Here is a 23,597-nt window from a genome sequence, read left to right on the forward strand (position 1 = left end):
AGAAGACCCCAGCCTAAAAATATTGGAAACTATACATAGTTTCACAAGGAGTGAAAAGGACATTGAACAGATCAAAAAATTAAAAAACGATCTGGTATACTCCCTTGTAAATAGGTCTGGAGGAGCTTACTACTTAAGGAATGCTGAAGCCGTACTAAGAGCTAGCATCCTGTGAAAATAATTGGGCTATTTGAATACTCTGCAAGATTAGTGTATCAATGTGTGTATATATTGTATATATATATATATATATATGTAAAAAGTGATGTATTTGTATATGTTTGTTTGTCTAAATGTGGCAAAAATAGACTCAACTGAATAAAAAGTCTGATTCTAGGTTATGTTATAATTAAATTAAAATCAAATACATAAACATATTGTTTGTGGTGTTCTCTATATAAAAGTGGGTGACCTGAGAAAATGAAATATAAGAATTTGATTCACCTAAATACGACAGATTGGGTATAGGATGAGATAATTTAGTGGTCCCATTCTTGAAGTAATACTGTGCTAGTTGAGTCCAAGGCATCATTTTGCTTTATAATAGAGTTACTAAACTGAGGCTGTCACCCAGCAGGGTATCTTGGTGCTAAGAAAACTACTCATGAGGGGTCAGCAGAGGACCTACAAGAGCAGAGGAAAAGGATAGCTCTTGAGGGATTTCCTGAACTGAGGACGATCACTAACAAGGCAGATTGTGAGAAGCAGCAGATATGAGTAGCGAATAGGAATATTGGGGGGTGATCCGGGAGGAGAGTAAGCAACAATCTTAGCTTGAAGAAAAAGGGACTAGGTTGGAAGAAAGCTTTGTGAACAACGCACATAGGTTTGACCCAAATACGTGCAGACACAGCAGCCAGTGAAGCGTGGCAAGATGCTCCTAAATGTGTCTGAATTTAGAAGATTGGGATGATTCTGGCTGATGTGTATTGAATACAGAGAAGTCCTCTTAGGCCATGCGCAGTCCTAGGATGGCATGAGCTGGGCTATCATCAGGGGCATCCATAAGGGTGTTCTAGATGTTGTCATGCTAGCTCCAAAGCCTAGCATCATTAGGTTACTAAGAGGTGCTCCAAATATGGCCCTGCTAGCGCCTAAGATTGGCTGAATTGAGTTATCATGAGGGGTTCCGGATCTAGTGTGCTAGGTCGCAGGATTACATGATTGGGTTACAAAGGGGGTTCTTACTTGCTAACTACTAGGACTGGCTGGATTATATTACTATTCTAGATCTCCTAGGGCTCACTGCACTGGGTTACCAAGACCCGGGTTCTACATCCTGCACTGAAAAGCTTCTAGCACTGACCGAGGACCACTGCACCCCTTCCTCTGAGACCACAATGTACTGAGCAGGACACGTTCCCTGTTCACTCTAGTACGGACTGGGCGGGATCACAGGCGCACTCTGAAAGTGGGCTGGAGGCGCAGAGCACTGTAAGGTCCTCACCTGGAAAGACCTTTGAGGTAGTCGTCTGCTGGAGTGTCCGATCTATGATCCTCCGCCCACGCTGTAGAGATGACAAGAAGGCTGCCTCGTTGTCGCCAATGATATTCATGATCTAGGGGGGAAATGGGAGACTCCGTCATGCGCTGGACCTCACTCCATCATCGACATCACATCCCGCCTCAATGCCAGTCCCGGGGTTAGGTCTAGGAGGCGTGCCAGTGCATTATACCGGTGGCCTGCTGTTACACACGTCTACCCGGGTTTTGCATCCTATATCTTGTACTCAATATAAAAACACGGCATTAAGGGTAGGTGGGAATGCCTTACCTACGGTCATTACACATGTTTATATATTCATGATAGTATTAATCTCTTTAATATCTGAGAACTACTGTGAGAAGGGAGGGAGAAGAATGGGAAGAAATCTGGTCGGGGGAGTGGGGAATAATTGACCTTTTTTCTCAAGTCTGGAGAAATAAATGTAGAGAGAAGACTGTACTTCAAAGCAAGAAGGGACGAATACGTTTGAGGATCGCTGGGGAGGGAGCTCCAACGGAGAGATGTGAACAGGTCAAAGAACCTAAATGTACATAATTGGCAGTGTAAAGTAGAGACGCAAAGCTGGATGATTGGTGTGCAATACCCAGGTTTCGATATGTAAAGAGACACTCGAGGATAGAGGGTGAAATGAGGGGTTATACACTGCCTTAGTGACAGGGACTGGACATTCCCCTGTGTCTGGCTGACAGAGAGGCAACCTGGAGGTGGCAGGGGAAATGGATGCGTTTCAAGAGGTTGAAACGTGTTCAAGTCACAGAAGTTGGAATCTCTGTCCTACCATTCAGCCCCCCATCCCAGAATTCAACACTTGTCGTAAAGAGTCACAAGCCGCAACCCTTCCAGTTAACGTCACATGACAGTTTACAACGTGTTGCAACATGTCCCTCTGTGCTGAAGGAACCTGAGAATTCTTTGCACTATAACAGGTGAGGCCGGTCCTAGTCTAGTGCCAAATACTGTGCTGCGAGCAGCCTCTCTGTTCACTGGACCCCAGAGCTGTATCCTAGATTGTGTGACCTGCTGTGGCCCAAGCTATGTGCTACGGTGTATCCTCATGTGTGCACTCAGTTGTTTTCCAATTAGAGACCAAGCAGTGTGCTAAGCTGTTTGCTAAGGCTTTGTTCTAAACTGCCTCCTAAAACTGTGGCATAAGTGGTGTTCCAAGTTGTGTGCAACGCTGTGCCTTAAGGAATGATCTAAGGTGTGTCATAGGTTGTGTCTAAGTCTGTGTGTTATGCAGTACCCTAAACTATGTGCTACTCTGCGGGCTAAATATTGTACTTTTCTGTGTGCTAAACCATGTGCTTAGCTGTGTGCTACACTACGTACTATGCTTAGTCCTACACTGTATCCTACACTGTGGGTAACGTCATGTACTATGCTGGGTGCTACACCGTATCTTACATTGTGTGCTAAGCTGTGTGCCACACCATATCTTACACTGTGTGCTACCTTGTATCCTACCATATGAGCTATGCTTAGTATTACACTGTATCCTACACTGCGTGCTATGCTGTGTGATACACTGTATCTTATACTGTGTGCTACGCTGTGTGTTACACTGTATCCTACACTAGATGCTAAGCAGTGAGCTACATTGTGTGATAAGCCTTCTCTGACCAGAGGGATGTAGGTCAAAAGGCAGGCTTTTCATTCTTTTACATCCTAGGGTCTCGAGCTCTGACCGAAGGCGGGCTGAGTAGGGCCACAATGGCGGCATACATTGTAAGTACATATGTTTGTACTACTAAACTCATTATCATCAACTCCTTTGTAACCTTAAAAACCCTGTTACCCGCGCCAGTGGCGGAGAGTCCGGCTTCATCGACTCCTGTATTCTCTACAGAGTCCGGTGACATTAGGCGGCCTCTGGCACGCAGCCAATGCCGGACAGCCCCATAGAATAACATTCATAATGATCAACTGGGGATGTGCTCTTAGCGTGTAGTAGTCTTCCAGTACTATTACTGGCGCTACTACCACACCTACTGCTAATACTAGCTAGGCTGGCTTTCTACTAGCATTAACAGAACTACCACGCGTGCCGCAACAACCACTAACAGAGTGCGCTTGAGAAAGAGGCAGACAAGACGAATAGAGATAGTAAACCAAGCTATACAGGCAGAGGAAATACAAATCAAACCCAGAATATGAGACTAAATTTGTTTTAATTTTTCACAAAGGATATTGTGGTTCTCGATAGACTGACGATGAGCAGGAGCTGGTTCCAACCTTTAGCTGTAACACTCTGAAGGGTTTCCCTCCAATGTGTGCTCGTCTGAAACTGCGAGAGCTTTACAAGAGGAGCACAGGAAGCATGGGGGCTCATATTTCCTGGTGTGAGATCTTGTGTTGGAGCCCCCACTCCAGAAATCGACATGTGAACGAGACAACGTGCCTTGAGTTGAACATGTACGGTGACCGTAGGCAGCCGGAGATGTGATCAAACTTATGGAACCTGCAAGCAAGTCCAATGACTGTGTTCTGAATTAACTGCAAGCATGCACAGAGTTCATCCGTAGGCCCAGGGAGTGAAAGTAGGGTCACTGCTACTACCACAGGTCTACACTCAGGAGCTTAAGCTGGTAAGAAAGGACGACACAGGGGCATTCATTTGGGCTTCCAAGGATACTTACTCGTCCAATTTGAAAGTAGGTTCTGGTTCTTGACAACTGCTGCAGGCAACGGAGGGGAGACAAACCTGAGGTACAAGGTGAGCCCTGGCCACATACCACAATCTCTGTCTTCAGTGGTAGTAAATCACATACGACTAGTACTGGTACCACAACTGCACTAATTCTATAACTACTACTACGCTTATTATCAGTAACAGTAGTACAGGTATTACCAGTTCTGTTACTAGTAACAGTGGTAACAGTAATGAAAGCGGTTACGCAACTACAGTTACAACTACTAGCAGACCAATGACTCCATCTGGTGGTACGACTACTACTGACACTGCTGTTTCTGGTAGTAAATACACCTGCTAGTACTACTATGTGTACTATTAGTGCAATGCCTACTGTTACTACTGCAGGTACAACTACAGCCTCGCTCACCTTTTACTGACACTTCAAGTACTACTACCAGAAACCTTACAACTACCTTTGCGCAGTAGAGCACCCGTCAGACTCACCCGCCTTCTTTGGATCACTGCGGTCACCAGGCACGTAAGATGGACCGCTACGGTGTCATAAAATAAAGGTTTGTTTATGAAAGCGACTTGATGTAAACAGTAGACCTGGAGTTGAACCATCACTTCAAAGCTAGGATGAGCTTCAGGTGAGGCCAGTGACAGTCTGTGCAGTTTCTAAAAGCAAAGTCTGCTCGAGGGTAACACAGCCTCCTATTGGGCTCTCTGCGAACCCTGAAACGCCCTGAATCGCCGACCACAGCATTTGATGGTGACAACAAGCTCTCCTTATGGACAGAGGTGAGATGCTGCTTCTCCTTTATGGACCACTGCACCCAGAACATGGCACCACTGCACCCAGAACATGGCACCACTGCACCCAGAACATGGCACCACTGCACCCAGAGCATGGCACCCCTGCACCCAGAGCATGGCACCCCTGCACCCAGAACATGGCACCACTGCACCCAGAGCATGGCACCCCTGCACCCAGAGCATGGCACCACTGCACCCAGAGCATGGCACCCCTGCACCCAGAACATGGCACCACTGCACCCAGAGCATGGCATCCCTGCACCCAGAGCATGGCATCCCTGCACCCAGAACATGGCACCACTGCACCCAGAGCATGGCACCCCTGCACCCAGAACACGGCACCACTGCACCCAGAACACGGCACCACTGCACCCAGAACATGGCACCACTGCACCCAGAACATGGCACCACTGCACCCAGAGCATGGCACCACTGCACCCAGAACATGGCACCCCTGCACCCAGAACATGGCACCACTGCACCCAGAACATGGCACCCCTGCACCCAGAACATGGCACCCTGCTCTGGTCCAGTCCCAACGTCTACCAACTGGGCTCACAATAGTGAGACTCTGTAAGACAAGGTCCATCGATGACCAAGCTTCAAAGGAACTATCAGCATCAAAGGGCGCTAGATGCTGAAAACCCAAATATCAAATTTAATGTTAAACTCACATGGGTTGACAGTGCTGTAGGAGGTGCAGCATAATATTTATACTTTGGTATAGTCCCCTCAGGGTCTAGTGGTGGAAGTGATTCACCAGGGAGTGGGTCTCTTTGGCAATCATGGAGTCAGATGGTGTCTGTGAAGAAACCTACGGACAAAGCCTTTGCTCGTTGCTGTGTTTCATGAACCCTTAAAAAACAAAATGGCTGCTGGGACTCTGAGTCTTTTCTTTATATACAGATTGAGGCTGTGGCCACACACTTTCAAGGCTTCTGGTGTGACTTTAAGTACGCTAGGAACCACACAAGCACATCCTGTCTCTTCACTTGTTTGAGGCAACAGGCTCCTGACAGCCAGTGGGACAACACACCACTAGACACCCTGGCTGCATGGGGGAGTTTGATATCATCTGAATTCTCCGATGGCAGTCGCAGTAAATTGGAGCGTTTTCTGCCAGTGAAAATCCACAAGGCAAGGCAGTGGGGCTGGTGCAGAGGAGAAAGCGAGCAGGCCAGAGAGGCAAAGCCCAGACCGAAAAGGGGCTCGTGACAAACCCATACTGGGAGGCGGAGTGAGAGGCGGGCAGTCAGCAGGCCCGCAAGAAAGCGGGAGCAGGATTGGGCCGCAATTTATGAAGTGCCCAATGGCCTAGGGGCCCCCTGGCGACAGATTAGGATTTATGTACCAAAGGGAGACCCCCAGGTAATATGTGCCTTCGCCACAGACCCACACACCCACACCTGGATGCAGACATTGCAGCCGCAGAGGAAGGGCTCGGACCAGGTCAGCGTGGCGGGGATAGCACAAAGGGTCGGCCGGCAGAGCGTAATAGACAAAGGGGGAGCCACTCAAACCTGTGCCTTTGGGATGCCTTACAGGGGGGCACTGGGGGGCAGGATTCAGGTCAGCATGGGGTCAGCAGAGGTCAGACACAGCACTTGTAGCCCGGGTCAGGCAGGACATTCGGCAGCGAGGTGTAGCCTACAGGCCGCAGGAAGTGCTAGAGTGGCTGAGAAGGGGCATTCGCTCGGGACACTGTTGAAAAAATGGGTGCTGTCTAGGTTCAGGCCAGGGTTGCAACGATCAGCAACGAAATGGACAGACATGATAGACTGGTTGAATTACCTGTTGGTTAACTGTCTGTCAATAAAGCGTTGGTCTTTTTGCACCCTAACCGAAATGCGTTATTTGTGAGCATGAGGAAAAGGAGGGTGCAAGTTTTAGCAGGGAGCTCGAAGGTCACCTGGGAGTGGTTAGGCTGCCATGGGAGGCTGGGATGCTCACTCTCTGTGTCCCGGAGCAGTCGCAGCTGGCATTACTTGCAGAGGGTTGCGTGGGGAGGGGTTAATTTAATTATGGAGGAAAAAAAATTAAACCGTACCTTCGCTTGCGGTCCCACGTCGCATCTCTTGCCTCTCACTGCTCACAAGAAGCGGGCAGCCTCCCTCTCCTTCCCTAAGCCAATCACAACGTTTCAGGTTTGGGATTGGCTAGGACGCTGTCCATATAGGCCGTTTTTGCAAGCAGCCTACATGGAGAAAACGGGAGCGTGCTCATGTTAGAAGGGGGTTCTGACACTATGGGCAGCCCAGCTTTTCGCTTTTTGAGCACCTAAGTGTTGAGCTTTTACTGTGGGGGAGCCTCAAAATCTGGGACTCGCCCACAGTGAACACACAATGAAGGAGACTGCATGGGGATTTTACTGGTGTCCCCCTGGCTTGACCAGGCCACTGCGCAGCAGCTGGAGTAAGGGACACCAGGCTGGTTACATGAAGACACAGGTGTACATGCATGTGCACACATGTAGGGGCTGCGCTGGGGAGATTCCTAGCGTGCGCAGTCCAGGAGCAGCTACAGAGTGAACAGTGTGGCAGGATTTATGCAGAATTTGGTGGTGACATGGAATAGGCTTTATACACTGGAAAGAAACACGCCAGGGAAAGTCAGTTTGTTTTACTGTGTTTTCCACTTCAGTATCCCCTTATAGGGCTGTGGAGCCAAGGAGCTAAAGTAACTTCCATAACGCCTTCCGATTCCAGACACGCACTAAAGTCCACTGTAGCGGATGTGAAAAGAAGTATTCTGCAGGGTCCAAAGTCATATTTGTACTGCTTTTAGGTCATACGGAAATGTTATATTTCTCTGAGTCACTGGCTGGAGTCTGGCCCTGGCAGGTTAGATTAATGACCTTTCTTCCCAGAGCGAAGATCTTCCCTCCAAGGAGAGAAGATAGGTGGAGCTACAAGCCAATCCATCAACTGCTGTCGCTGGGTGCCAGGCACCAAGCTGAACCAAGGTGAGGGCAGCACTGGGGGAAGGGGACCATGTGACCAGAGACACTGGACGACGCTATTTTGAACAAACCCAGAGGCTGGACAAGAAGGAGGGAGCAGGGGCAGGGAAGTGAGGGGTCGCTGTGTGATAGGGCAAGCAGAGACTTCCTGCCAGCCCCCTCCCCAAATTCTTAAAAAGAACTTGCACAGGAAGAGAAGCTCTTTCTGGGGTGTGGTCTGCTGAGGCAGAAGGTGCTGGAGCCTGGCAATGGGCAGTTGGAAGGAGAGACCCCCTGACTGCCCCCCAGGGCCCTAACTGCGCTAGGAGAAGAGTCCAGGACCAGTGCGCAGAAGCAGGGGCCTCTGCGCAGGGAGAAGAGAGGCCCAGGAGGAGAGCGAGGCGAAGACCGCTCCCTGCAGAATGAACCCTCTTGGAAACCCGGAGGGCAAAGGAGAGTGCTCCCAGTGGCTGGGGGACGCCACCAGGAGCAAGAAGACGCAAAAATGGGTCAGAGCGCCATTGCGCGCCCCTCGAAGAGGTTTGGGGGCCCGGGATCCCAACTCCGGGCCCCGTATGCTGCGGTGAAGGCGGGGAGCGCCGTTGCGCCCCCCGTGAAGACGGAAGTCGGGGGAGGGCAGTCGTGCCCCCCGCGAAAATGTGGCACTTCCCCGCGAAAATGGGATCAGAGGCCCGGGACCCCATCCCTGGGCCCCAAAGTGAAGGCGGGCGTGGGGGGAGTACCGTTGCACTCCCCCAAAGAACGGACCATCCCACGGGAAGCTCCGTGTCTGCCTGCTCACAACTGCTGGGCCAGCTCCCGCGGCAGGACACGAGGGTGCTGGCCGGAAGAGGAGCGGGCCCCCTAGAATCCGACGATCACCAGGGGGGGCTCCCCGAGCCGTTACTCTTACCTGGGGGTTTGGGTGGGACCGGGCTCCCCAACGAGGCCTGAAGATGAGGGGAAGCCGCCATCAATCCATCGCGGCTCTCCCCGGTGCAGCGGGCGAGCCGCTCATCAAATATTCAAGGAAATCAGACAACACCCCACAATGCCTTACAACTGGAAAGGGAATGGTTTTGGTGTCTGGTGGCCCCCAGAGGAGGGGGGTAACCCTCAATGGTGAAAAGGTGCTGGAGAAGCGCAGGCACCCCCCAGCACGAAGAGACAAGTCACCCTCGGTGTCCTAGGAACTTGAAAGAATAACCCCTCAAGGGCTCTGCCAGCATGAAACCCCCTCCTTGGCTGGAACTGTTGTTCTACAGCTGGAGGTGCGTGTAGAAGTGCACCATGGAGTGAAGGGCTGAGTTGGGGATGTCTGGAGAAGGGCATCCCCCGGAGGTGAAGAGGTGTAATTGCACCTTTACTAACGGTTATTTCTTTTAGAGTGACTGAAGTTCACTGAAGTTCATGTGGATAATATGAAGTACCTGTAAGGTGATGTCATAAGCAAAGTTGGGTTATGTTGCCAGACATTCCTGCTAGGGTGTCTGGCTGTATAAGCTAATCCTGTGATTTCATCTGTGATGCCTTTAGGGGCTGTAATTGCAATGCATTCTAATGATACCCAAATGTGCTGTCATTCTAAAGTGTGCTTAAACATGTATTTCTGCTGCTGCTGTTAGGTGAGGAACAACCCAGACTGTTAGTCCTTAAGATGTGGAGGTGCATACTTTATGGTCAGCAGGACATGCTCAGTCAGGGTCGTGTGTCACCAAGGCAGGGTTACCCATTTTTAATGCTTGTTGAGGTAATGGGGTGGGTCGCCACTGGGATGGTGCCAGTGCGCAGGGCCCACGCCCCAGGTTGTGTTCAACTAATTGCATTGGGGGCACGATGATGTGTATAGATGGGAGTGGTGGTACTGGACCCCCCTCCCCCCGCCGCCCCCCCTGCGGGAGGGGTGGAGATGTTATGCGATGTCATAAAGAAATTCCAACAGCTTATGTATATTTGTAAATTGGTGTATAGTATTGAGTGGTGTGTGTGTGTTTAATAAATGTACTCTTACTTTTATAAAGCAAAGTACAGACTCGACAATCACTTATTGGGTGTTATTTTTGCGCACCTGCAAATGGCGATTACTAGCCCTCACTACCTCCCTTGAGTAAGCCTCAGACTGCTCTGCAGCGCTATCCTCTGAGAGTTAGGCGCTACAATTGGGTGTTTGGTTCCCAGTGAAGGACAAATGTGTCATGTTATTTGTGCAGGCCTCACAGATACGCCCTCGTTTTCCAACAGCTCATGACTGGTTTGGACGCCCCTGGGGCCGACCACACAGTCAGCGCCTATAACATTGGGCTAGCTTATCCTCCCCAACCCGCCCACCCACCCGCCCCCAACCAGGTATAACGTTCTTCTGCTTCTCGCACTGTGAAAAAATAGAGGGGTGACTCTCCGACGCCCACGTGGAGGAGCAGCCCTTGTCCTGGAGTCCAGCAGCAGCAATTTTCTCCTTTTTCTTTTTTTTTAGCCATTCAAGTGATGCTTTTTTTGAGGCACTTCGAGGCAGGCTCCGCCCCCAGGAAGCTCAAAGTGTTGTTGCAAAGCAGGAAAGAAGGAATGAAAAAACCTCTCGCCTGCTCATCCTCCTTTTATTGACCCAGCGCAGGGTCAATAAAAGGAGGGGAAAATAGGCTTCATTTTGCTGGGCCTTTGCAAAAATTGCGGGATTTTTACAATAGTCCTAGTTTCACAATATTTTTTGCAAATGGCAAATCCTGGAGGGTCTGTCTGACAGAGAGACTGCAGCGGACACTGAAGTGAAGGGAAGAACTGGAGTGACGGAGACATTTCAAAGACTGCTGCCCTTTCCACAGACCTTAGCAATGTTCCATTCACAGCTTCATATTTCCAGAACTGAAACATTTTTAATTCCCATTTTTCATAACTAATTCATTGCTGTTACTCATTTATCTGAAACTGCTAACAAGCATTGGCAACGTCAATAGGTTTGGCTTGCTTTAAGTGCAGGTTTGTAACTCTGTGATATGTCTGAGATGCAATAATTCAAAATCTCACAGAGAGGCAACAAAATGCTGGTTGGCTGCTACACTATAAGAAGAGCAGGATTTTAGTTTACATGTTTTAAGCCACACCCTTGATTTTATAGGCCGCACCTCTTGGAAATAATTCCTAGTTGGGCTTCTAAGGCCACGCCCCTTTTTAGAGAGCCCCCATTTTTTTGTTCCACTTGAAATGATGTCCATACCTGGCTCGTGTCTCGCCTCAGCTCCGGGTAGGCATCACCCTGGTAAGCAAGCGGAAAAACATTGTCAGGAACTGAATTGTTCGACAAAACATACCGTTTACATTTCTCAGGCAGTAAAACATCTTCCTGCCAGCGACTGTATCAAAGCCCAGCTGAAGTAGTTCCAAATAAATCCAAGCAGATTCTTCATGGAGAGTAGTTTATTGGAGCATCCACCTTCTGAAGCTAGGCTGATCTTCAGAACATGGAACAAACACAGGTATTCAAAGAAATACACAAAAAGTGCATAGATGCAGGAGGAAGAAAGTTCCATAGAGAGAACACATAAATGAACATTTTAAAAGAATCCTAAGAAAAAAATCTACTACCACACCAGCTTTCACTGCTGCTCCTGTGAGCTGGAATTGCCATCCTGGAGAGGCCGTTCAAACGTCTACGGTTTAAATGTTCCTTCAACGACAGGTTGCTCTGGCTCAACTCATGGTCCTATCACAGAATACTCGGATTCCCAAGGTCTACACTAAGCTTTTCTGTTATGTTATGAGCATCTCATCTTATAGGAACAGCTTCATAACTCGTGCAGTGATACAGGGCTTCGCCTGTGTACACACATGACAAAGGCGATGGGGACAGGATTGTGGTTCACATCTCACATGAGAGAACACATGAATGGATGATAAATGTGGGGTGCTGGGAGCAAAGAAAGGGGCTTGGAGACTTTTGGGGAGCCATACCAAATCCGAATGAACTAAAAGGTGCTGAGAAAGGTTTCTTAGGATCTGTAATTGTCTCTTAAGCATTCACCACAGAACATGCGGAACATTATACAAGTCCTGTGCTGCTCCTCACAGAGCAGTGAAGTGCACAGTTTCTGTAACCCTGTTTTGCAAAGTCCTTAACTTCTCACATTGAAATGTACTGGCTGCAGATACTTACCAAAATATCAACCACCGTGGGGACTAAGGTGGGCAGGAAACCAGGAGGAGCCTGAAGTATCTCAGAGGAAAAGCGGACAGCCCTTCGGAGGATCCGGCGCAGAACCAGCCTGAAACCAAGACAAGAAACCAATCAGGTGACGCGTAGACCCAGGTCAGATACCTCAGGGCTTCTCTCAGACTCAGGCCAACATCTCACATAGGAAGACATTCTACAGAAGCTCATGTCATACATGGGCAGATGCCACCCACATGGTGAACTCACAAGAGAAGACATCTTAACATCTGGCAATCTAGCATGCAGTCTCACACCTGGAAACCACATACAAACTGATGTGACACCTTGATCTCACACAGGGAACGAGGTTACACCAGGATCTCAAACAGAGAACAAGATTAAACCAGGATCTTACACAGAGAACGAGGTTACACCAGGATCTCACCCAGAAAATGTCACACCGCAGTCTGCAAGCCCAGTGACAATTCATTTTATCTGTGTGGGATTTCACGCATTAGATGACCCCGGCCTTATTCCTAAACCCCCGTTCCTCTAAACTTTAGGTCACTGGTATTCTCTTCATAAGCCCTCCCCCAAAAGCTGATCTGCATTCTATAAGCTGAGAGCATTTGTTACCATATTCACAATTTTTTTCCAAATCGTCAAGCTGAGACCTGTCCTGCCCCCGTGTACCTTACCCTCTTTGCACTCTCCCACATTCTCACCCCTGGCCCCTCAGAGGGTTAATCCCTTTACTCTTTCTCCTCCCCACCTTGGGACTTCACATCTTTACACCTCACAGATCCTCACCCTTGAACATTACACTGACCTTCCCCTGGCCCTCATTCCTCTCCCCCTAACGCCACCTCTCCTCGCTTCATGCTTTCCCATCCTGATCCTACTGTGGACCCCCTTGGTCCTGGGACAGATCTGCACTGACATGAAGTTGGTGAAATCCCACCCACCTCCATCTACTAATGCAGAGTAACTAACGCCCAGCAGTTGACAATACCAGTTGTGGCAGCGACACATCAGGCCACAAGTTCAGACTACTTCTAGTAGGGTTTAATGCTTGTACATGGAAACCCAGGCTCCAGAGGAAGGCGACTGCGAGCTAGGCGACAGGGGGTCATCTGCTTGGAAAAGCTATTTCAAGGAAAGAAAAGAAAAGGCTTTTTTCTGAAAGGATGTTGGTGCTTTTTAGCAATGATTTTGTTCTGGGATTATCAAACTCCAGCCTCGATACTGGCCACAGAGACAGGAAAAGCTGCGAGTCCTTAGTTTAATATATTAGGTCCCTTTCCGAGGAGCATAAACAGAATTTCACACAATTTTGCAACAAGATCCTTACAAGGTTTTATCTGCGGTAAACATTTAGGCAAATAGTGCATGGTAGTAATGTAACATGCATGTGGGCAACTAGGCGGTGTGCAAACACAACCCATCCTGGAATGTTACTTCATGTACAAAGGGGAGTTTGCGCCCGAAATGAAATATATCCTACACTTGTAATCTAGGCCAGGTGTTTGCATCAAAATCCCAGCATGCATGTCTGACCCCCACAAAGACCAGGATTGTTTATTGGGCGAGATCTCTGGACAGCCCACAGTACAGCCTTTGAGACAAAGGGGCTGGCCTGTCATATCCAGATTTTAGTTTGTCTCATTACTGAAAAGAAACATGCTTCATGGACTGCTTGTCAATTCAATTCAAACCCTTTATTTTGTTTCATAAAACCGTAAAAGTTCATACATAATCACCAGATTAAAATCAAAACAGTCAGATATAAAACATTAAAATGCATGATAAAGAAAAAAAACTAGAACAGCTAAATACTCAGCCATTTTGTAATATAAAACCCTGCAGCATATATAAACTTGGAATCTAAAAATATACAGTCTGTCCTTTCCTCCAAGTAGAAGCGTAAATGAATTTCCACTGCAGAGTTTCTATTGTAGAGTGTCATAAGGACCATTGCCTTCCAAACACCAGAAACAAGCAGAAACCAGAAATCAACAGCGTTTTACTAGTTGTTACCAGGTTGGTGGCTAAAGGACACCCCCTTCTTCCCCTAAATGAGTTTACCTTCTTACAGTGTATCAGCAGTAGCAATGTGTTACTCACTCAGCACCAGACATCCCCGGGTACACACCGTCCGCGATGCACACCGAAAGGGTACGAATGTGGTCTGCCACCACGCGATACGCCATGTCCACATTGCCAGCATCGGCACTGCCCAGATGCCCCTGGTATGATGCACACCGAGAACCCTGGAAAGACAAGAGCACGCAGAATGCGGTCAGTTCTGAGACCACTCAGAGACACTTTGGTTCAGAAGGGGCTTGCTTTCCTGCTAAGAGCCTCCTTATACGAGTGGACAAGAGCCTATCCAATGGTGGATGACACCACAACAAGTGCACTAGTCTGCCATGGGTCCAGCCTCACCTGGTGGATTGCGTCCATCAATGGTGTGAAGAGGTCTGTGTCGTAGTTGGAGCGCTTGTGCTGCAGGACGGTCACCAACCTCTCGAGGCCCATTCCAGTGTCCACGTTATGCTGGGGCAGGAGGCGCAAGCTTCCATCAGCCTCCCTTTCAATAAACATACAGTAAGAGGGTTAGCAGCGATCACACTCTTCTAATCGCGACTAGAGACAAGAGCGTGTGCATACCGCCCATCTCTTGTACAACTGTAACAGAGGAGGTTACATAATACTCCCGTAAGAGCACAACAGTGAGGCACCCGCATCATCTTCATTCAAACGTGCTTCAGTAATTCCAGAAAAAGTTCAACCACAGAGGACGAGCAGAGAAACATAGATCACAAACAACTACATGAAAAGAGAAGGACCTCAGAAAACCAGGTGGGACTTTCCGCTTATCCACAAGTCCTCTCACCAAGTGTCACACTCTCTGTGATAACCCCTTGTGTGACACTACAGTGCAGACCAATATCTGGGGAGATGGGAAACCCCTGGCCAAGGAGATGCCTGCTAATCACCAGAGAAAAGACATGAGGCAGGACCCCTGTACTTCTCTACAAACTGACAGCACCTTGAACCGAGCGTCCTCTGCGGGACACTACAGGACAGACCACCTTTCAGATGGCAAAGAAAGCAGTGCCGGCCGACCTACGCATTGTCTTTTTAGGATCTACCGAAGACTTTCCTCAGATCTGGCCAAGTGCTCCTTCCCTCTCAGCAAAGTCTCTCAGCAAAGTGCGGCTAGCAGCCCATCAACCCAAGCTAGCCTGGACTGAACTAGACAAGGAGAATGAGAGCTGGTTCTAGCTTGAGGGGCACAGGCTTCTTCACATGAACTCCAGGACAAGTTCCCAGATCGCACTGGAGTCCTTATGTCCTCTCATTGTGTTCAAGGAAAATATTCTCGGATAGGAGGAGCAGTAGGACAGGAGAGAGAGAGAGAGAGAGAGTGAAAGAATGCAAGAGTAAGAGACTGGGATAGAGCTAGAGCAAGAGTGGGAGAGAGCTAGCGTAAGAGAGTTAGAGTAAGAGAGGGAGAGAGAGAGTGAGAGATAGAGAGTGAGAGTGCTAGAGTGAGAGAGAGAGTGAGAGAGCGAAAGTGCTAGAGTGAGAAAGAGCTAGAGTGAAAGTGACAGAGAGAGTGGTAGAGTGAGATAGCATGCAGGAGTGAGAGAGAGCCAGAGTGCAGTGGACCGAGCTTCCCTTCTCTCCATGCAAGCATCACCAAACTTCCCATCCCCTGACAGAGGCACCATTGCCCCAGAGTGACACCACCTCACATTCTGTCATGCTAAAGGACACAGCAGCTGTCCTGGAAGAGGTGGGCCACACTCAGTTCTGTGTCCCCCACAGTTGCTGGACTAGATTTGATTGAAAGAAACAGAAGAAAGGGGAGGGGGCCAGGCTGAGAATGTAAGAAAGGGTGACCCACAGCAGAGAGAGACAGAGGCAGAGAGGGAGAGACACATCACGAGGGAAAGAAATCAAGACAGGGTCGCAGAGGGAGACAGAGAATGACAGAGTAAACACAATGGGGTTCGTCCTGCAAAAGCTTAGATCAAAGAAAGGGAAAGATGAGCTTGGATGGGGCTGACAGAGATTAGAAAGCTTCCAGTTCAGCTTTTCACCTGTGCCCACATTGTGGAATAAATACTGGCCTCTTGAAGGAATAACTGCTATTTTGTCTAGAATTCAAAGAGCGATCATACCAGATATGAGCCTGAGCTTTGCAAGTTGCTGCCTTTTGTGAGGCTGGAGACAGGCCTAGGATCCAGACAAGACATCAGTGTTGACCTGGAACAGGAGAAGAGGAAGCTGAACTGCTCAGTGTGGAGAGATCTCTGACCAGAAGGAATGTTCACAGGAGTGAACCATGTGTGGAGGACATGTCCAGGGCCCCCATGGTGGCTTCACAAAGGGTCAAGAAGTGACCGAAAGAACTTTACACCACCAAGAGCAGAGAGGACCTGCAGAGAGAAGTCGGAAGACGTGCATGTGGAGAACAAGCATCATCCCTGACCTGCCATCTACTGCCCATGTGGACGGAGCTTTATCACCCCATTTCGATCCCGAGAGGTACTCAAAATGTTGTAGTTAGCTTTAGACCTGATAGTAGCCTCCTGTCGGCTGTGGCTACTCTGCGTCATTGTGGAACCACTGAGCTCCTACTGCAGCGCACACAGTCAGTCTGTCAGTAACCCAGACTCCCCACTTTGCATGTCTAACTGGTGAGCACCACAGCGGCCCGTTGACTGCGAGGGTTCCTCACTGCATGAAATCATGTCTTTAACAGCACGTTTTCAATATAAGACTGTAAGGTCTGGTATTCCCTCGAGATATGTGTTTGGGTGCCAGCCAACCCCAGCACCAGTAGCGCTCCTCCATGAATATTGACACCACTGGTCTCGACTGCACTGTTCGTGGTGAACTGGGCATCAATCCCAAAAATCCACTTGCCATGGTAAAGTGCCTGTTGGACAGGCCACGTGAAGGGCTTGCTCCCTCCCCGCATGACAGGGCCCGAGCCCCGGCCCTCCAGGTGTTACCCACAGAAGCGACCCGCACCCCGTCTCCTACGGGACTCCTGACCCCGGACATCTCCGTATCATGGGGCCGAGCCACTACCAGCTCCATTGCCCGACCCTGCCGCCATCTTGGACACTGCATCACGAGGCCGCGTGGCCTCAGCTCGACCCTAACCCTGGGCCTGGCCAGGCCCCGACATCCCGGCACCACCATCCACCCAGGAGGTGAACGGACCACTTGGCAGGTCAATGGGAGAAAGAAGTGTCGATGGCTCTCCCCCGCCAGGTGCCGATCGCCCCCAGCTCCCCCGGGCGCTGGCTCCACCCCCCTGCTGGGTGTCTGGACTCCCTCATCCCGGACCTCCCGACCTCCAAGTGCGAGGGTCCGGACATCAAAGGAGGCCAGACCTATAACTGGGGCAGCTCCAGAGCAGGAAGGCAGTTGTATCCTGGAGTCGAGAGACACCGAGAAGAACTCATCCTTGACGGACTACTGGCGCTGCCGTAGCCTTGCCTTGTGAACTATTGTCCTGCCTGCCCGCGCTGCCGCAACATTCCGCATCCTTCATCCTCGTCGGGACCTGCTGGCGCTGCCGCGGACCGTTGTCCTTACCACCTTCTCCGGGACCTGCTGGCGCCGCCGCGGACCGTCGCTACCTACGATCATCTCGGGACCTGCTGGCGCTGCCGCGGCCCGTCCATCTAGAACGCCGAGCTCGAGGATTGTGAGCTATCCATCATATCATTGCACCTACCAGATTGGTAACAAGACTGTCCCGCTACCCCCTGTCCCATCCAAGAGACTAGAATCGAGGGGACCCCTGAGTCCAGACCTCCTTGTACCATCTTCTCGTACCTAAAGATTAATTATAAAGAACGTTAAACCTTATCTTTGTGTGGTGTACGTCTGTGGGGGGGAAGTTACTCGTCTGTACGATCCCTGGAGACGGCTCTCCCCGGAGACCTCTCCCCTAGTCCTCGGCCGACCCTCCCGGTCCGTCTAACATTGGTGGCCAGCGGCGCGATCCGAATCTACGCGTAATCGTACAGAGAGTAGCTCACCCCACAACTAAACCACAATGACAACCAAAGAGAGCGGATCCACCAAGAAATTCCAGATGGAGAAATTGGAGGAGTACAACCATCGTGAGTTGAAACAATTCTGCATTGAACTAGGCATTGCTACCACCGGTTTGAGCACTAAAGACGATTTCCAGCACGCTATTGAGTCTTGGGCCGAAACCGGGGACGCCAGACCCCCGGACCAAAACATTGCAGCATCAGAGAAGAACACCACGGCTCCCGAGGAGCGAAGAACAGGTATCTCGCAGGAGGAGGTCCAAGAGAGAGAAAGAAGCAGACTACATGAGTTAAAAATGGCACGGCTCAAAATGGACGGTGAACTAAAGTTAGCCGAACAGAAACTGAACCTAGAACATCTGCGGCTCCGAGAAGAACGGGAAGAAAAACAGAGGCAGAGAGAGCTCGAAGAAAAGAGATTAGCGTACGAACACGAGCGCAAACTGGCAGAATTAGACCTACGGAAGCAAAACAAAGAACTGGGGGTGCCCGAGCAACCGCACACCCCAGGAGCAACAGAAAAAAAGGTCCACATCCCCAAGGATGTCGCCCGAGAGTATTTCCGAGATGACGACATACAACAGTGGTTTAAGGCCTACGAGATCGCCATGACCTCCCACAGGATCGACCGAAGTGACTGGGGAGCCGGCCTATGGGGGAGGTTCGTCAATGAAGGCCGCGATGCCCTGTTACAGCTCCCAGACCATCTGATGACCTCCTATGACCACATGAAGGCTGCCCTCCTCACCCGATATGGGCTCACACCCGAAATGTACCGCCAGAGGTTCAGAGACTGCACCCGGATCCCGGGTACAACGTGGGTGGAATATGTAAACTATTTCAGCCGAGCCTTCGAGGGTTGGATCAAGGGGAGCCGCGTAACAACCTACGAGCAACTTTTTAATCTCATGGTGTGGGAGCACCTCTCCAACAACTGCTTCGTCGAGCTCAGGCAGCACCTCCTCAACAGTAAATTGACTGACCCACGACAGCTCGCCGCCAAGGCTGACCGATGGGAGAGCACCCGAGTAGGCCGGAATGGGCCGCACGAACAGAACAGGAACAACCAAGGTCAGCACCGTCCCCGAGGAGGGGGGGGAGGCCAGGGACGAGGAAGAGACACCGTCCCGGCCGCTCCCGCTGCCAGCACCCAGCCCCCGGCCAGCCGGGGCAACCCCCCGATGCGCCCGGGGTTCCGAGCCAATATCACCTGTCATCAATGCCAGCGAGTCGGTCACTACGCCAATGACCCGAACTGTCCACAGAACCAGACTCCGAGGCCCCGCCAGGTAGCTGCCGCCGCCCTGGGGGGAGAGCAAATCTCCGAAGAACAAGAAGAATGCGAACAAGAACAACAAGAGTGGGAACCGGCCGCCATGGTTCTAGCGTGCCTAGGGGGAAGAGACATGATCCCGCGGGCTCCCCTACCCGCCAACACCAGAAAATATAGTCAGTGGGTGAACATTAATGGGCGCAGGGCCGAAGCACTACGTGACACGGGGGCCAGTGTGACGGCTGTCCGCTGTCACCTGGTGACCCCGGAACAGATCCTGCCGAACATCCTCTGCCCCGTCCGTTCAGCCGACAATTCCGAGAGTCTGTGTCGGATGGCCTGCGTCCCCTTCGAATGGGGAGGAGTCTCCGGCATGTTGAAGGTAATGGTCCGAGATGATGCCCCCGTGGACTGTCTCCTGGGGAACGATCTTGAGAGTTACCAGTGGGCCGCCGTGGAAAGAAGAGAGCACCTGGGGATGTTGGGCCTCCCGGACTGGGCGTGCGTAACCACCCGGTCCATGGCCGCCCAACAACAGCAAGGAACTTTTCAACATCGTCAAGGAATTCTCCAACCCCTCGGCCAACTCCAACGACATCACCCCCTCTCAAACCCTCTGCGATTCCCTAGCCTCTTTTTTCCACAACAAGATTGCTGACATCCACAACAGCTTTGACAACCAACCCGGAAGCCAACCCACCCCACCATCAGCTGACCTTCTTCCCCCCGTTAACACCCTTAACGCCTGGAACCCAATCTCCACTGAGGACACCATCCGCCTGATGAATTCCATCCACTCTGGATCCCCCACTGACCCATGCCCTCACCACATCTTCAACAAAGCAGACTCCGTCATAGCTCCGCACCTCCGAGACGTCATCAATTGCTCCCTCAACTCCGCTACCTTCCCAGAAGACTGGAAACACGCTGAACTCACCGCCCTTCTGAAAAAACCAACAGCAGACCCCACCGAACTCAAAAACTACCGCCCCATCTCGCTTCTTCCATTCCCGGCCAAAGTCATCGAGAAAGCGGTCAACAACCAGCTCGCCGCCTTCCTCGAAGCCAACAAATCACTCGACCCCTCACAATCTGGCTTCCGAGCCAAACACAGCACTGAGACCGCCCTCATCGCAGCAACAGACGACATTCGAACTCTACTGGACAATGGAGACACAGTCGCCCTCATCCTCCTCGACCTCTCTGCAGCCTTCGACACAGTCTGCCACAGCACCCTTTTACAACGCCTCAGAAACATCGGAATCCAAGGAAAGGCACTGGAATGGATCACCTCGTTCCTCACCGGAAGAACCCAGAGAGTCCGCCTCCCACCATTCAAGTCCGAGGCCTCAGGAATCATCTGCGGCGTACCACAAGGATCCTCACTCAGTCCCACCCTCTTCAACGTATACATGAGCCCCCTCGCGGCCATCGCCCGCCAACACAACCTCAACATCATCTCTTACGCGGATGACACTCAACTGATCCTATCTCTCACCAAGGACCCCAGCACCGCCAAAACTAACCTACACAAGGGAATGAAAGAAGTCGCCGAATGGATGAAACAAAGCCGTCTGAAACTGAACTCAGACAAAACAGAAGTCCTCATCCTAGGTAAATCCCCCTCTGCATGGGACGACTCTTGGTGGCCGGAAGCCCTCGGGAAAGCACCCATCCCGACAGACCACGCACGGAACCTAGGCGTCATCCTGGATTCTTCACTCTCAATGAACAGACAAGTCAGCGCCGTATCCTCTTCCTGCTTTAACATTCTTCGCATGCTCAGAAAAACATTTCGCTGGATCCCCTCCGAAACAAGGAAAACAGTCACCCACGCTCTGGTCACGAGCCGACTGGACTACGGAAACACCCTCTACGCAGGTACTACCGCAAAACTCCAGAAGAAACTACAACAAATCCAAAACGCCTCAGCCAGGCTCATATTAGACATCCCACGCAACAAACACATCTCTGGTCACCTTAAAGACCTCCATTGGCTACCCGTCAATAAGAGGATTACTTTCCGACTGCTTACCCACGCACACAAATCACTCTACGACATCGGACCAGAGTGCCTCAACTCTCGAATGTCCTTTTACACCCCCTCCCGCCAACTTCGCTCTTCCAGCCAAGCCTTGGCCACTGTACCTCGCATCAACAAGACCACCATGGGAGGCAGATCCTTCTCTTACCTGGCTGCCAAAACATGGAACTCACTCCCCGCTTACCTTCGCCTCACCCAGAATCACCTAGCGTTCAGAAAGCAGCTTAAAACGTGGATATTTGACAAATAATCCTACTCCCCTTCCTAAGCGCCTTGAAACCCTCTGGGTATGTAGTGCGCTATATAAATGTTATGACTTGACTTGACTTGACTTGACCCCCCAGAGCAAACCCCCGAAGGGCCCGCTCAGCTCCAGGACCTTCCCGATCTGGCTCAGTGGCGTCAAGAAGGGGGGCCCACCCAGGAGCAGTTCCGTCAAGAGCAAAAGACCTGTCCCTCCCTCGAGGGACTCCGCCAGCAAGCCCTCGCCCAGAGCGCAGGGGACACCACCGGAGCCCATTGGATCTATTGGGACAACGACCTGTTGTATAGTGAACAGAGAATCGCGGAGTTAGGGGCCAGTCGAGTGTTGGTGGTGCCCCTCCGTTTTAGAGACTTCTTGTTAAATTTGGCCCACGATGTCCCTCTGGCTGGACACCTGGGACAGGACAAAACCTACAGTCGCCTGGTGACCCACTTTTTCTGGCCAAAGATGAGAAACGACGTCCTCAACCACTGCCGATCCTGCCCCACGTGCCAGGCCAGCGGAAAGAGCGGCCGCAAACTCAAAGCACCTCTGCAACCCTTCCCAGTTGTCACCACCCCGTTCGAGAGGGTGGGGATAGACATTGTGGGGCCCCTGGACCCCCGAACGGCACAAGGACATCGGTTCATCCTGGTACTGGTGGACCACGCCACCCGCTACCCCGAGGCTGTTCCCCTACGAACTGTAACAGCCCCGGTGGTCGGCCGGGCCTTAATGGGGATCTTCTCCCGGGTGGGCTTCCCCCGAGAGGTCGTCAGCGACAGAGGCACAAACTTTATTTCAAAATATATGAAATCCCTCTGGCAACAGTGCGGGGTCACCTACCGATTCACGACCCCCTATTACCCTCAAGGAAACGGACTAGTCGAGCGGTTCAACCGCACGCTCAAGGGAATGATCGGGGGGTTGGAAGAGCCCCTCCGTCGCCAGTGGGATGTGCTGCTTCCGTGCCTCCTCTTCGCCTATCGAGAAGTCCCCCAGAAGTCCCTCGGCTTCAGCCCTTTCGAACTCTTGTACGGACACCCTGTTCGAGGGCCCCTCAGCCTAGTCAAAGAAGGTTGGGAGATGGCCCCCCTGAAGTCCCCTCCAGACGTCTTCAAGTACCTCCTGACCCTACGCAATCAGACCCGACGGTTCAGAGAAATAGCAAAAGCGAATCTTGAGGCCAGTCAGGAGGACATGAAGAAATGGTACGATCAAAATGCCTCCTCCATCGAATTCGAACCTGGCCAACAAGTATGGGTGATGTCCCCCACCGAACCATGTGCCTTGCAGGACAAGTGGACGGGGCCCTTCAAAGTGGTCGAGCGCAAGAGCCCCGTCACCTATCTCATCGATATGGAATCTCCCCGAAACCCCCTCCGGGTCCTCCACGCTAATAGACTCAAACCCCACTTTGTGGGCTCGGAGCTCAGCCTCCTGATGGCTACAGACAGTAGAGCGGAAGAAGACTCCGAACCTCTCCCTGATCTTCTAAAGACCCGTGAGAGAGATGGGTCCGTAGACGGGGTCCGACTCTCCGATGCCCTCACCCCGGAACAGCACCAAGACTGCCGGGACCTCCTGCTGCAATTTACGACCCTGTTTTCCCTCACCCCAGGGGTCACCCCCTGGTGCTTGCACGACGTGGACACTGGGGACAGTCCCCCTATCAGACATCGGGCGTACCGCGTACCAGATCGGGTACGGGCCTGCATCCAAGAGGAGGTGTTAAAGATGCTCACGCTCGGGGTCATCTAGCCCTCGGACAGCCCCTGGGCCAGCCCAGTCGTGCTGGTCCCCAAAGCTGCCGCCCCCGGCACCACTCCTGAGCTCCGATTCTGCGTCGACTATCGGGGCCTGAACGCTGTCACCAGAACCGACGCTCATCCCATCCCCCGAGCAGATGAACT

At 51.2% G+C, this 23,597-nt stretch overlaps 1 protein-coding gene across 1 annotated transcript in view; it reads right to left on the reverse strand.

Moving 5' to 3' along the window:
- The window catches only part of AARS2 (alanyl-tRNA synthetase 2, mitochondrial), a 160,776-nt gene that overhangs the window by 118,331 nt on the left and 18,848 nt on the right, over positions 1-23,597 (reverse strand). The window contains exons 5-9 of the mRNA XM_086925856.1: positions 14,483-14,627; positions 14,162-14,307; positions 12,041-12,149; positions 11,105-11,143; positions 1,448-1,559 (exon numbers count right to left, since the gene is read on the reverse strand). Coding sequence (XP_086781982.1) covers positions 1,448-1,559; positions 11,105-11,143; positions 12,041-12,149; positions 14,162-14,307; positions 14,483-14,627 — 551 coding nt within the window. The remainder of the gene's footprint in view (positions 1-1,447; positions 1,560-11,104; positions 11,144-12,040; positions 12,150-14,161; positions 14,308-14,482; positions 14,628-23,597) is intronic.

This window comes from Lissotriton vulgaris, chromosome 6 (assembly GCF_964263255.1).
Source record: "Lissotriton vulgaris chromosome 6, aLisVul1.2, whole genome shotgun sequence".
NCBI classification, from domain to species: Eukaryota; Metazoa; Chordata; class Amphibia; order Caudata; family Salamandridae; genus Lissotriton; species Lissotriton vulgaris.